The sequence below is a fragment of the Rhodamnia argentea genome, chromosome 1 (assembly GCF_020921035.1).
Source record: "Rhodamnia argentea isolate NSW1041297 chromosome 1, ASM2092103v1, whole genome shotgun sequence".
Classification (NCBI taxonomy): Eukaryota; Viridiplantae; Streptophyta; class Magnoliopsida; order Myrtales; family Myrtaceae; genus Rhodamnia; species Rhodamnia argentea.
Window position 1 is genome coordinate 9,560,075 of NC_063150.1, and position 14,669 is coordinate 9,574,743.

Sequence of the window (14,669 nt, forward strand, 5' to 3'; positions counted from 1 at the left end):
CCACCATCATTAAAAGTAGCGGTTTATTAAGAATTTGGTAATCTAGAAATGCTAAAGAGAAAGCTGGTAAGCTATTCATTAAGAATTGGTGAAAAAGTTCACTTAATCAATGTTGGTAATCAAACATAAGACTCGGACTCAAGACGAGACCTTGTAGCACTTATCAATGAAACCCTATTGATTAGTATTACATAGAAGAAATCAATCCAAAAATTAATACAATTAGATATGCTTTTCATAGCAAACTTAAGCGGGATCAAATGTTGGTCTCCTACTGCTTGCATGATCCATTTATCACATTGACATCAAGTCGTCGAAAGTTTCAAAGCAAGTGGGCAAGTCCAAAATTTTGGAAACCAAAGTTAAGAATGATGCCATGTCAAAAAGCCTTTTCAGATTGTCTCACATAAGTGATTAGCATCAATAGAAAATGAATTATTCGTGCAAGTATTCTTCGTCCATTCCCAAAGAATTATTTAAAGAAGAAGAAGAAGAAGAAGAAGAAGAAGGATGAGAAGCTAAAAACAAAACTGACAGGCCGACAAGATACAGCAGCATCTTTTGACAAATTTTCAGCAGCGTAATTAATGTTGACGGGGAGTGCAAGGAAAATGAAGAACATCCATGTCAATTAATAAAAAATGACAGAGATGCTTATTATTATTATCGTTAGAATTGATCTTGTTGTGGACGTTGTTTTTTCAAAAAAAAAAATGTTCTTTTATCTATTAACCGCAGCAGATTTTTGACTTGCCGGTCCATGAGTAATAGGAGAGACATTTTCTATTATCATCCCATACAAAACACCAGCTTTCGGACAAGACTCTTTGGAATTCACCATTTGTCAAATAAAAGTGAACTTAGATGGAATTTGGATTCATTGAGGGTCGACATCGACTTCAATTTCTTTTTGTATCGTATACTCTTTGGGTCAAATACTTGATCGTGCCGTGATTCACGAATTCTTCCTAATAATTTCTAGGAGTGTCATTTTTTTTATAATGGTCTTTTGCAAGAATTCAAGGAAAGCAATAAAGAATGTTCATCTAAATGGCAAGTCCCTAGTCAACCTTGGAATTGCAGTCCAAATTTGGTCGGCCTATCTCATTTTTTTTTTTTTTCGAGGTGTGTGTGTGGTCGAAATCGGTCTATCTCCTTGAAGAGGGAAAAATCCTGAAAATAAAGTAGAAGCGACTCATGGAGTCATCGTTCACATCCCTTTCCATTTTCAAAATATAGGCCCACCAAAGTGATCTATCTTTCAATCTTCCTTAAAGACCACGATGAGCTGAGCACGGCCCCTTTGCTCAGAAATTGATGCAATTAAGCTCCTTGATTGACTGCCCCTCCCTGTACGCGTCAATGACAAATTTGTACCTTTTTCAAGACCAAAGCGATGGGTGGGGTCTCAAATAAACATTATATCTCTACATGGAAAATCGTTCAAGCAGTCCTGGACTTATCGTACGACGACCAAGTCAATTATGAAAATTTTCAATTTAGTCAATTTAGTCTCGAATCTTTTGCCTATATGAGTGATGCCCACGACCCTCCAATTGCATACGACATGAGGTCTAGGTCCCTCTTTAGAGTGGTGTGTTTCATGGAAAGTTACATGAAAAAGGAAAATATTTACAGGAAAATGGTTTGTTTTCCTTTGTTTGGTAATATGTGTCTGAAAATATTTTCTGGTGTTTGGTTTATTTGGAAAATGATTTGAATCGCGTGACTTTATCTTAGGCAAAAAGAAAAAATGAACAATTTCCGATGGGAGAAAGAACGACACATAATGCTTGGACATGGATCTGGAAAGCCAAATACAGAGATTGTTTGAAATGTTTCGCGTAGTCATTGTACTCATGAAGGTCCCTTGATGAGACAGAACCATCTCATCAAACGTTAGATGATATCTTTTGATGCATTTGGTGTTTGTAATTAGGTTTGTGGCTCACTTACAGATAATCTGCGATTGCACAACGATCGAGAGATGATTGGAACCCCTTGTTTCTCCTTGCGGAATAATGTCATGGGTGAATATTGAACTTTAATTTAATGTCCCCAACTTTTTAAATTCTGGTTCAATGTGATTTTTTCCATAAGACTGTATCTAGTAATCTGGTTTTTTAGTCAAAATAAGATTAGATTTGATATGATAGGATATGAAATATAGGGAATTTACCATATCCTATCCACTCTTTAGTGAATCGCAATACTAAAGCTAGATAAGGTCATATCCTATCATGTTCATTGGTATATATGACATATCAATATAAATAAACTTGAAAATGCACAAATGCAGAATATAAGAATCTGTCATAGTTTGCTGCTAAATCTAGTAAGAAAGACAAAATATGATTATTCACCTCTGCAATTATGAAAAGTTTTCAATCTCTTGCTTCTTTCGTTATACTTCAACATAAACCACGAAAAATCGGAAGAAGTAGTTTGGACGCTCTAAATGCTTTTATAGACTTTTGATGTGAATAAAAAAACTACGAAGGAGAAAAAGTTTCGACTCTCTCTTTGTTTTCGTAGAGTTTTGTCGTGAGCTAAAAACTACAAAGGAGTCGTGAAACTTCAACATGAACCGGAGATACGGAGGAGAAGAAGATGAAAAGGCTATTTTTTTTTTTATTTTAGAAATCCTAAACCTATAGTACGACCGTCACTTCAGTCTTGAAAATTTTCAATTTGGCCAATCTAAGTACAAACCTTTTGACTATTTGCGTGAGGGCCATGACCCTCTAATTGCATCCAACACGTGGTCTAGGTCCCTCCTTAGAGTGCGTTTGTTTCATGAAAAATTTCATAAAAAAGGAAAATGATTTTGAGAAATTATTTTTCAGGAAAACAGCTTGTTTTCCTTTGTTTGGTGATATGTGCTGAAAACATTTTTTTATTTTTGGTTCATTCGAAAAATGATTTTAATTGCATGACTTTATCTTAGGGAAGAAAAAATGAATGATTTCTGATGGGGGAAAGAACGACACATGATGCCTGCACATGGATTCGGAAAGCTAAATACGTAGATTGTTTGAAATGTTTCGCGTAGTCAATTTACTCGTGAAGGCCCCTTGCTGAGGCAGAACCATTTCATCAAACGTTAAATGACATCTTTTGCTTCATTTGGTATCTGTAATTAGATTTGTGGCATACTCATAGATAATCCGCGACTGCACAACGACCGAGAGATGATTGGAACCCCATGTTTCTTCTTGCAGGATAATATCATGGGTGATTTCGGAACTTCAATTTAATGTCTTGAATTTTTTAAATTCGAGTTCAATGTGATCCTTTTCTTAAGGCTACGTTTGGTAGTTCGGATTTCTAGTCGGGATATGATTGGATTAGATAGAATATGATATGCAATACGAGAAATTTACCATATCCTATTCATTGTTTGGTGAATCGCAGTAATAAAGCAAGATATATTCATATCCTATCATGTTCATTGGTATATACTACATATCGATGTAAATAAACCTGAAAATGCACAAACGGAGAATATAAGAATCTCTCATAGTTTATTGTCAAATTTAGTAAGAGAGAGAAAATATAATTATTCACCTTTGCGACTATAAACAGTTTTGCATCTTGCTACTTTAGTTGAACTTCAACATGAACCATCAAAAACTGAGGAGAAGGAGTTTGGATGCTCTATATGCATTTATAGACTTTCGACGTGAACCAGAAAGCTACGAAGGAGAAGAAGTTTCGACTCTCTCGCTGTTTTCGTAGAGTTTTACTGCGAGCTAAACACTACAAAAGAGTCCTAAAACTTCAACACGAATCAAAGATACGGAGGAGAAGGAGATGCTAGTTTTTTTTTTTTTAGTTTCAGAAATCCTAGAACTATGGTACGACCGCCACCCCAATCTTGAAAATTTTAAATTTGGCCAATCTAATTCCAAACTTTTTGACGATTTGGGCGAGGCCCGTGACCCTCCAATGGCATCCGACACGAGGTCTTGGTCCCTCCTTAGTTTTGTTCCTTAACCATGTCTTGATGTCGTATTTTCCTTCGCGATGTCCTAGACATAAAGCTCGGTTGTTTGGCATTCTTTTTTTTTTTTTTTGGGTAAGTTGCTTGGCATTCTTACCATGTCGACAACATGCGTCGAAAAAGTAGAAACAAGAAGATGAGATGGTGCAACGAAATCCAAAGCCATCCCGACAATTCTTGGTTATCCAAATTTGATTTTCCCCGGTAGAAGTCTCTTACCTTTTTTTTTCGGAAAACTCTTACTTTAAGGGGGCCAATTTTGCGTACTGACTACTTATGACATCGAAAACTTTGAATTCTAATAGGGGAAAGAACGACACATGATGCTTGGACGTGGATTTTAAAAGCTAAGTGCAGAGATGGTTTAGAATATTTCGTGTAGTCGTGTTCTCGTGAAGGTCCCTTGCTAAGACAGAAGTGAGTATTACAACAAAAAAAAAGTCCTAAATTTATTATTATTACGCTAATTCAGTCTTGCACTTTTATTTTTGTCAATTTAGTCATAGACCTTATGCATTATATTAATTTAATCCATCACATGGCGCTGCCGGTGTTGACGTAATAATTTCTAATGATATTTTAATATTTTTCGAATGGTTTTATTTATTTATTCGTTTATTCTTTTCTTTTTCTTTTTCTTTTCTTAGCATTTCTTCTTCCTCCAATTAGCCGATAAAGTTGACCTCGCCGACTTCTGGCCAAGTCGCCCTCGCCGACCACTAGCAAGGGCGAGCCTCACTAGACTTAGGCGAGGGCTGGCAAACCTCACCCAAATTTAGGGTGTTGTGGCCCTTAGCGAGGGTCGCCAACCCATGCCACAGCCCGGCCGAGGACCGGTGACCCTCGCCCGGATCTAGATGGAGGGTACAACCCTTGCCCTCGCCTGCGGTATCAAGTGTTGCTGACCCTTGCCTAGGCCCCGGCAACGCCCATTGACACTTGACAAGCCCCCCGTTGGCCCTTTTCAGCGACAAAGGTAGCTATCTTTGCCTCTTTTTTATGTTTTTCAAAAATACATTTTATTTATTTATTTATTTAATGTTTTGATTTAAAAAATAATATTTTAGGCCAAAATGACGTAATTTTAACCTTAATTTTCATATTTTAGCCATATCATGGCCCTGTAAGATAGAGAAAATATAAAAAAAGCAACATCAACATTTTTCATCGGTCTAAATGCATGAAATTAACGAAAAGACTCGATTGTATCAATTTGAGAAGTTTTAGTACTTGATTGCACTTTTAACAGTTTTATGATTCAATTGAGGATAAGCAGACCTGATCACGAGGCGAGGTGGATTACCAATCTTATAAGACCTTGGTTGGCTTGCTTATGATTAAATAATAGCATAGCATCTTCCTCATAAAGGAAGATGATAGGAGTTGGGCGGGCCTGACAGGCTCTACATGGGAGAGCCGGAGCCCAAACATGAAAATGCTTGTACAAGCCCGCACCGATTGCTCTTCCATCATGATGGGCCTGAACCGGCCCAGCGGGCCAAGAGGCCTCGTCAGGTCCGTCGACGACGTCGTTCCGCGGCTTTCCTCTGCGCTCGGCCTCTTCAAGTTTGCGAGGCGAAGCGAAAACGGAAAACCCTAAGCCTCGCGCCTCTTTGAAAATGCGACGGAATCATCACTGTCCTGTTCATCTCCGAGCATTGAACTCCCTGTGATTCCCAGGTAGTTAGGGCAATCGTCTTTTTAATTGCCGATTGACTACTAAAACAAAGATAATTGAAGTAGCTTTTCAGCTCGAACTGTGATTGCTCTGGTTTGTCTGTCGTCAAGCTTGGTCTCCTGATGCATGTTATTCATCATTGTTCGATTATGGGGTGGTCTTGTTCATGTAAAGTTCGATTTTTTTTTTTCCGTCGAGAGTGTTTCTCGGTGATGAACCAATTTGTGATGACTAGTCCGGTTGAATCCATTCTTATAGAATCGTGACGACAAAGAGGCATTTGTCTGGGAGAAACTCATTTTATTAAAGCGGGACAAAAGGAAGCTGTACAAGAGTTGGGTTTTTTTTCTTGGGGTTGATGTCGGCGGAAGAGAATGATTCCGATGCTCCAGAGGAGCTCACGGCCGAGCAGGTTTGAACTTCTTTTTTGAAGTTCAAAATTTGATTTTCAGTGACCATTTCTTTAGGTCGATTTGGGGCTGAATTAATTCGCTAATAGACTTGTGACGCTGTTTGATTCTTCTATTTCCAGGCTTTTCACCGGGACGAGGAGATAAGGAAAATCCAGGAAGACAATAAGGCCAGGTATGCATGGCGGAGAAATTCTATTACGAGGATTAAAGATGTTATATACTGGTCTTATCTATTTTGAAGATAAGAGGGGGTTTCTATGTCTTGAAATGCCTCCATTTGCATTACTGATCACATTAGATATAATAAGTGTTTTGGTTCACAGGACTGTGCAATGGCTCTATGCTTAGACCAAATGCTAACTTGAAATGCTTGTATTTGTCTTAAATTGGTTTCCTCTTGGAAAGTCCTCCTAAAGAGGCAATTTGGATTTTTAATGTTGTGTTCGCTTTCGTGAAAACTACCGAGATATCATTTAATCTGAGGACATGATGAAGTGAAAGAAGAAAAGGAAACGATGCCTCAACTACTTGTCTCAAATTAGTAGGATCCACATGGTGGGTTTTAGTTTGATTTGAGTGAGTGTGCCTTTATACTAGGTTTTATTTCTATCCTCCTCTGGATGTTTTGTCTCACCGCATCATTGATGATGGACTATTTCATGTAGAGTTACTCGTGAAGGAAAAGCACGCCGAAGACTATGGGCTCAGAGGAAAACACCTCGACCTTCTAAAAGGCCTATAGATGGCCAAGAAATTACAGAGAATGGAACTGAGGAGGATGGCAATGAATCTTTGGAAAGGAGGGGAATGCTCCCAAATGAAATTGTCACCCTGCTTGCAGCACGTGAGAAGTATGATGTCTTTATGTTCCTTACATTTTAACTGTAAGTCTGTAAGTTCTCTATCTTTGGATGTTGTGTATGAGCCGGCAGAAATCATTCATCTGCAGGCAAGTTTTCTTGTCAGACTCGGAGGATGAAAGGGCTGAAAGCAAGCCAATTTCACAAAAGAAGAAAGTTAAAAGATCAGGGTAAACACTTAATCTATCAGGGGAAGAACTTTCTTTCTGCATTCTAATGCCTTGCAAGTTGCTGTATAAAATTTGTTGAATTTGGTCATACAGGTCAGGACCTATTATTTTAAAGGAGATACCACCTCCTCAGTGCATACAGAGTTCCTTGGAGTTCTTGAAGAAAAGGAAGATGCAGGTTTCAAGGTCATCTTCCATTTTGAACAACCCAAATCAAGCCTTACGATTTCTTTCTAATTCGGGTGTGTTGAGTAAGAAATGAAATTCTCTCCAGTTTTGTTTTCTTGTTGGAATAGAACTACGGAGTACTCATGAGTTTATAGGTTATTGGAAGTTACCCTTTCTTCACGAGGGCATTGCAGAGAGATTTGATGGGATGTGCTGTGTCATATTTGTTCCTTGACCGTCCTTCTTCTTCTCTTTCCAATTAGTAAATGTTGTAGTTGTTTAATAGCCTTATTAAGCCACAATACCGGCCTTTTCAGCATTTGATAGGATTCGGTTGTTTGTGATATACTTGACATTATATTCACATGAACGATTAGAATAGCAATCAGTGTGTAACAAAGAGGATTGCTAATGCTTGAGTGGGCTTGGTTTGTGATAGAACGGTAAAATATAGCGGTTCAAAAAGATATTAGTAGTGTTGAGCTTAGTGGTCATTGTAATGGGCATGGGATGGTAGGCGGAGGTGGCCATTTTTGTGGCAGTATTGCTAGCAATGGAGGTGTGGGAATGGTGATAGTCACAATGGTTCAGATGACGGTGATGCTGTGGTGGCAGTGATGCTGCGTGGATTATGGGGGTTACGGAGTGAGACGCGGGTTGTCATGTTAAACATCTTAGAGATTGATTTGATTTGATTAATCTGAAAGGAAGAGAGGTAGAGGAAAACTTAGGCCTAGGATCAAACAAATTGAAGAAATGAGTCCAAACGTACTTGCCCAGGCCGTCTCAAACTTTTCCATCCTTGTCGTTATCTTTTCATCCCGTGCCTCGGCAAATGTACAAGGTGAAGCTAACTGCTCTGATGGGCCAGTGAGAGCGAAACGAGGTGTAGTGCAGTCTGGTCAGCGGATCTGTTTTGGGTACAGTGGGCCATAATTTCGAATCCTGACACCTTGATGTGATGGGAGCCCAAGTGCCAAGCCCAACTCATCGCCAGTTGGCAGGCAAAAGGTGCACGTAACACGTAGAACCCTAAAATGAAATCTCCTATTCGAGCCACTTATCAGTTGTGGACATTGTTAGTGGCTGTTGGGTTTGGGATGTGGGTGCAAGTTAAACAGCTTATTTAGAGGGGCCGAATTGACAAATATTTAATTGAAGTGGTATAAATACTCTTGTAAGGAGCATCGATGTGGACAGAGTACAGATATGTTATTTTTTTGATCAAGTGACAGTACAGATTGATATTATATTTTTGTGCGTTAAAGGAGATAAAAGTTTAAATAGATAAGGAACTTCAGGTCGCAAAGATGAGGCCCGTGCGTTCTTAACCATTGGACGTTCAATGGATGGCAACCTTGAGGTTGATGATGATGAGAGAGAGAGAGAGAGAGAGAGAGGGTCGTCGCATATAATTCAGTCAATGGGATAGTCTGAGGCAAGCTACTACAATTTTCTTTTAAGGCTACGTATGCCCAGATCATCTGCAAAGAAAATGCTACTGAGCATGCATACATCATACGCAACTTTGCATTTCATCTGGTATCATCTTTGTCGAGGAAACTCAATAAAAAGCCACTCACAATCCTACGAGCTATGGGATTTGGAATACACCGGCAAAGCCGACCATCAACATAGGCTAGGATTCCTGACACCACAAAATTGCCTATGCCCCATCTCCAAGTGAACCGCACCTTCGGCTGTTCTTCGGCGTCTTTGGCGGGAAGATTGCCTTCGTGATCAGGTTGTTTCAACATTTTGAGCTTGATGTTGGCTGTATGTCTCCTGGCTTGGTTTTTCAGCACGCGGATTGCAAAGCTCACAAAGAGGTGCTCGCACAATGTCATTACTGTTGGTCCAATTTTCCATTGCTGCAGATAATAAAGTGATCACCAAGGTCTAAGCAGTGGGTCAATGCTATTTCATCTATATTCGACAAATATAACTACAACATGGAACCTCCAGCAATTTAAGCAAGCCAAACTTGTTGAGCATTCGTTCGGGCCTTCTTTTGCCCCCCCAAGAGCAAGTGCTCGTCAAATTTGCAGAAGAACAAACATTTGGCACACGAAGTAGTGGGGTGATTCTATAGACTTGGAGCAATGCTAGAGGTGAAGACTAGATATTGGAACCATACCAAAGGAGGAGACTAAATACTCGAAATATACTGGCCACTGGTTTTCCTAAGTTGCAGATGTCAAAGGGGCGCAGAATGTGCCTTGTAAATTGGGCAGGCATTGCAAAACGATTGTTCTTGCAATTCAAGATGGGCAATAGGATGGTTCTTTGGAAATTAAGTTACACTAGCTTTTTCTGGATATGTCTAAATGCAGAACTCACGAAAAGATTATAGAAATCAATGCATGTCAACACTTACACTTTCTCCTCGGAGATGGCGTAAAGGGCGAGAAGTAGTGGAAGGATCTCCTTTTAACAGGGCTTTGCTTACAAGGAACCCTCTCACTCGGTCCATGATCTCCTCTATAAGTGAGCTGCTAGGAGGCAGGTTCTTTAGGACAACCTGTAAGTATGGACAAATACATAAACACGAATGCTAACTTAAAGCGTCTAGAACCCATAGTTGCATATATCTACTATTGAGCACTGAGGAAATAGTCTCTGGGAGTTCTGTCCTCAATATGATGCAACTGTATAAATAGGCATCCCGTGTTATAAGTGGGAAAACCATTTGTGGCCAACAAACTTTTGGTTGCCACTTGTGTGACATAGCCATTGGTCCAAACGTAACGTGAGAGAAAATGATTTCCTATTCCTAATATTGACGCACCATGAGAATAAACCTTTTGAGACTTTGAAAGCTTCTGTAGAAAGGCGTTTTGGATTCACATTAGTCTTTCATATATGGGATAGTCAAAGTTCAATAAAATAGGTAAATAATTTTCATGAATGAGCTTGTCTGAGAGCATGATATACTGGGCATAACTATAAGGAAAATTTCTGTTTGGATGAAAAACAGATGATACTTTTCGTGCTCAGAGTCCATTATTTGTAACTGACTGGAAAGATGAAATTCTGGAACTTTTACTTTCCATGTACCTGATTGTCGATAACTCTCACTCTTAGATATTCCTGTTTGTAGATAGTATCCAACATAGCTTGCAGGTACCCCTCTATATATAACTGCAAAATTGACATACCAGTCATTTTGCAAAACTAAACAATACATAAGGACCTTTTCTAAAGATTGGAAAGAAGTCGATGGAAAAGTAGTCCAGGAATTTCCCGTCTTCTCTTTTATCCTATATTGATTCTGTCAATTTCTAACTAAGTCCACATTTGAACAAAATTCTTAATGTTCATAGGAGAAATTTCCTCCAACCACAATAGCTCTCTCCATAACTACAGCTATGCCGACCTCTTACGGATGCAGGAAAGATAGTTTGCCTGATAGGAAAATATAGACAACTCTACAAGCTGGTAGTTGGTACAGCATACTAAATCCTTCTCTAATTTGGTTTTTTAAAGGCGTTAACTATATCAACTCGAAGAAACTTCTTACATGAATGAACACCCCCTTAATACCTGTTCTGGAATTATCTCTACTATTATGCCCTCCCTCACTCCCCCTCCCTCGAAACCAAATATAAAAAGATGAAAGAAAGGAGGGTGGAGAGGAGGGTTGGGGTTGGGTGGTGGGGAGAAGGTACATTCATGAATGACCAAGATAGTACCTCATCCACTCCGGGACTTTGCTCAAGCTTTATCGTTCTATCTGGGCCACCTTCCAATAAAGCACTACCCAAAACTGATGGCTCCATAGCCAGATTCAGTATTCCTTGGTGAAAACCCTTAATCTGAAAAGCAACAAGTAGATGTCACGTCATCATAATGTACAAAGATGATAACTCATGCCCCAGGAGACGCGCAGCAGCAACATGAGAAAAGTTGGTATAATGCTTCACATTATAGTACCATTCCATCAAATCCACTTGTTTCTGCTCCCCTAAGAACAGAATCTGATATTTCAGTGACTGCAGCAAATAGCACATTTGATCCTGCTGTTCTCAGCTGCAAGAAGCATCACACATTTAGAAATCCAGCAAGTCCAGAAGAAATTACACCTTCAATTTGGAAAAGAAGCATAAATGCTTACAGTCTTTCCTAAGTCGCCAAAGTAGCGTCTTGTCCCTGAGAATCCTTTCCCACCGATGCTTTTACTAATCAATTTGAAGGTATCTGCGGAGAAGGTTTCCCTAGAAACAATAAGACAAGGGGGGACCTTTGGCTCCTAAAGGAGATAAATACAGCTGATTGAGCACTATGTGTTAAAATCAGCTTAAGAAGTCCACTAACACATCATTTAAAAATGCAAATTACACAGCAACCAAAAAAGTTGCTCAACTTTTTCCCAGAGGAAGTAAACCATTGCAGTTCACCGAAGAGTTAAGGATATGAAACACAAGTGATCAACAAATGAAAATTAATCAATTCATCGAAGCTCTTTGTTTGCAACAACAGTACATGAGCATTCCTGCAATTTTTGTAATGGTGCAAAAAGTTTACCAGATTAAGGAAACTGAATCAATTCGAACACTTCAGGACACAGCTTCCCAAATTGAAATTTCGGGAAGAAATTATCCTCTTCACTTTATCTGATGGAAACAAACTGAATGGGAAGATCCTAGGAAAACCGGGTTGGCAAGCTCATCCAGAATTCTAAGCATGCACAACAATGTCATTTGCCCCATCTAATCCAAAGCCCAGGTGTTTAGCAATTGTTTGATGATGGGCCAGGAAGGATACCCTAGTTACCAAAAGCCAATCCCAGTAACAGTGGGCTAATCCAAGGCCCAAGGCTATATGAGGTACAGGCTCACGAGAAAACCCAGATGGCAGAGTTACGTGTTACACTTGAGGGCAAGCAGAGATGGTCCATCAATCACTGTCTATATGACAGGGAAAGAGACAACAATACACGCTTAACAAGACACAAGCTGAAGCAAACATATGTCAATCAACAATCACGACCAAGCTGCTCCTGTACCCACGAATGAGGGATACGTTAATCTTCTATGCTATTGTTTTTCTTTCTAGTATCCCATATTACTTAAACATTTCATATAACTCGGGTCTTAGAACTTTTACCTATGCCACTTTAGGTCTTTTATCACTATTGGACTGATCCCCTAACAGAAAATTATATCCTCTTAAAGATGGCTTGAAATATTCACCATCAATAATTGACGAGAATCTCTAATAGCATATCCAGATAAAGAATGACAGATGGAAAAGCAAAAGTGAAGTACCTGAAGTGAAGCCTGGAAGCTTCATCAAACCGTGGGATGGATCAAAGAAGACGTCAAGGGATGATGAAGCCAAATCATCAAAAATTGATGCAAAACCTGGTGGAAGTAGTTGGCTTCCTTTTGCTATGTAGATAGCCCTCATGGCATACCTGCACGATCTTCTTTAAGCTACGACTTGGGAAACTATTAAGAATAAACACAAGGGCGTGATGGGGCTCACCATGAATAATGCTGTGCACATCTAATGCACAACTCACGTATGGTAATTAAGGCATGAGTAACCAAGACACCATTAAGCTCCACAACCACATTTTTCATGGGAGGAACCTACATAGTACATATAGGCATAAAAGTTTAGAAAATACAACTCGCCATAACCCTTTACATGTTTTGAGTGAAAGAAAAACTATAGGAAGAAAAGTTCTGGCACCTTTATCACACTGTGTATAAGAGATCTTAAAGTCTCCTGACTGGAACCATAACTTGAATATGAATCTCCAGGAAGAAAGTTGGCAGTAATCTATGGATGCACAAAAGAGGCAGCTACCATTATAAGCAGATGCGGATGCTTTAAAGCTAGATTATATAACTCGGAAACAAAAGACTGATACCTTTATTGGGTGGATTTCAAAATTATCAAAGTAGTACTGTTGAGAAGCACTTTTTGATTCATTAAGAGATGATCTCCAAAAAGGGGCAATTCTCATTAGTGTCTCCTCATCAATGTTCAAATCAATTGGCTGTATACAATCACAGAGATGTCAAAATGCTGTATAGTCGCCACTATAAGCCCAACAAAATACTTCAGGAAGTAATATATATATATAAAATTATGAATCATTCAAATACTGTTGTAAATTAGAAGACATAAAGGTAAGATGTTCTCCGAATGAAAAGTAATGTAGCTTTGAGAAAACATTACCTGCAGCACAATGGATGAATATTTGACTTGTTTAACGTTTGAAGTGGAGGAGCTTAGGACAAGGGCGACTTTTAGCATGCAGTCAGCTGTGTCGTCATACTCTGAGTGATGTCTCCTAAGAATTGCTGCAAAGGGTGTTCCTGACCACTTTGGTTCCATATCTACGGACTGCATTGACAAGGAAAGGATTTAGCTGACGGTGTCTACAGCCTGGTGGATATTATCACACCAAGGGAGAAAACACTGAAGAGAAAGTTCTATTACCTGTACAGTTGTCTGGATATACCTATGAAGATCAGTAAACACAGCATCCATGCTAATATTCACAAGTCTTGAATTAAGAACAGGTGTAAAAACAGATGTTCCACTCTCATCTCCATCCTTCAAATATACACAACAACAAATAACCATACTAAGATACAGTAGATCATTTCTGGAGGAAAAAGCAGTTGCAGCCACAGCTCTAATAATAGCTCAGTCAAAATATGTCGTAACCACACTAAAGTGCATTTAGAATCTTCTATGTATATGTAGAGTCTCTATGTCAATAATATTACTGATCCAAGTTTGGACATCCTCAAGAAGAACACTAAAAAGATGGTTTATTAATTTATCTTCACAGTGGTCATTCATCTCATTTGCATGAGAACGCTCAAACATATTTAAAGTGAAGAGAATCATAGTCCTGTTTGGTTGCCTAAAATCAGAAACTACCCAAACCATGAGGAAGACCAGACCAATCACATTGTCAAACCTTCTTTTCAGGTTGGTCTAGAACCAAGTGGGATACATGTGTTTCTGATAGTCTCGTAGGAGTTCTCTTCTTGTCCCAATTTTACAAGAAGCGCTCACTGATTACTTCGAAAACAAATTGTTGTTTCAGAAAACACTATCATATATGCTTAGTGGCACGATCATTAAGTAGAAAAGCATTCGAAAGAACAGTTATTGCAACTTAAGATCCTCTAATCTAAGCAGTAATCATTAAGCTAACTAACAGTAACATGGCCTTCTTCACTGTTTCACAGCGATTCCTCATAGACCACAGGTATCTTAGCAAAAGAAAGGCCAATAACTTTTTTCTTAACAATTGACTTGTAGCAAGTCAACACAGTTCCTCTAAGAATCAAAAGAGTCTATTATGTTATTTCCTAAAAGGTTAATCGGGTAATAACCAGCACGAGCTGC

At 39.0% G+C, this 14,669-nt stretch overlaps 2 protein-coding genes and 1 non-coding gene across 9 annotated transcripts in view; 2 read left to right on the forward strand and 1 right to left on the reverse strand.

The window, feature by feature from the left end:
• The first annotated feature begins 5,571 nt into the window (after positions 1-5,571).
• On the forward strand, positions 5,572-7,575 carry LOC115740335. Of its 2 annotated transcripts, none has more exons than XM_030673821.1 (6): positions 5,572-5,683; positions 5,940-6,093; positions 6,214-6,266; positions 6,760-6,945; positions 7,044-7,124; positions 7,218-7,575. In XM_030673821.1, exons 2-6 carry the CDS (start codon positions 6,040-6,042, stop codon positions 7,384-7,386), a joined length of 543 nt encoding a protein of 180 aa, XP_030529681.1. In that variant the 5' UTR covers positions 5,572-5,683; positions 5,940-6,039; the 3' UTR covers positions 7,387-7,575. The 2 variants fall into 2 exon arrangements, with proteins under 2 accessions (XP_030529681.1, XP_030529682.1); XM_030673822.2 differs by having other exon boundaries at positions 5,604-5,683; positions 5,880-6,093.
• Positions 5,886-5,974, forward strand: LOC115740339. The gene has a single exon (XR_004015370.1). It is a non-coding gene; the product is annotated as a small nucleolar RNA SNOR75 (small nucleolar RNA).
• Positions 7,576-8,696: 1,121 nt separating the features above from the next.
• Positions 8,697-14,669, reverse strand: part of LOC115740159 — a 38,966-nt gene continuing 32,993 nt past the window's right edge. For 2 of the 6 annotated variants that reach the window (XM_048282914.1, XM_030673581.2), the window contains 12 exons: positions 13,746-13,862; positions 13,482-13,649; positions 13,171-13,299; positions 12,990-13,079; positions 12,780-12,886; positions 12,560-12,708; positions 11,407-11,489; positions 11,226-11,321; positions 10,985-11,107; positions 10,350-10,433; positions 9,670-9,813; positions 8,697-9,163 (listed from right to left, as the gene is read on the reverse strand). In XM_048282914.1, the coding sequence (XP_048138871.1) occupies positions 8,828-9,163; positions 9,670-9,813; positions 10,350-10,433; positions 10,985-11,107; positions 11,226-11,321; positions 11,407-11,489; positions 12,560-12,708; positions 12,780-12,886; positions 12,990-13,079; positions 13,171-13,299; positions 13,482-13,649; positions 13,746-13,862 (1,626 nt within the window). In that variant the 3' untranslated portion in view covers positions 8,697-8,827. Of the gene's footprint in view, positions 9,164-9,669; positions 9,814-10,349; positions 10,434-10,984; positions 11,108-11,225; positions 11,322-11,406; positions 11,507-11,534; positions 12,292-12,559; positions 12,743-12,779; positions 12,887-12,989; positions 13,080-13,170; positions 13,300-13,481; positions 13,650-13,745; positions 13,863-14,669 lie in introns of those variants that run through there. The other 4 variants (XM_048282947.1, XR_004015332.2, XM_048282989.1 and 1 more) reach the window with 4 other exon arrangements.

What these genes read in the sequence shown, in the direction of transcription:
- LOC115740335 (XM_030673821.1), top strand. Translation starts at nt 6,040, where the DNA reads ATGTCGGCGGAAGAGAATGATTCCGATGCTCCAGAGGAGCTCACGGCC. An exon ending in AGGAGCTCACGGCCGAGCAG is followed by an intron (nt 6,094 to 6,213) that starts GTTTGAACTTCT and finishes TTCTATTTCCAG; the next exon opens with GCTTTTCACCGGGACGAGGA. An exon ending in AAGAAAGTTAAAAGATCAGG is followed by an intron (nt 7,125 to 7,217) that starts GTAAACACTTAA and finishes TTGGTCATACAG; the next exon opens with GTCAGGACCTATTATTTTAA.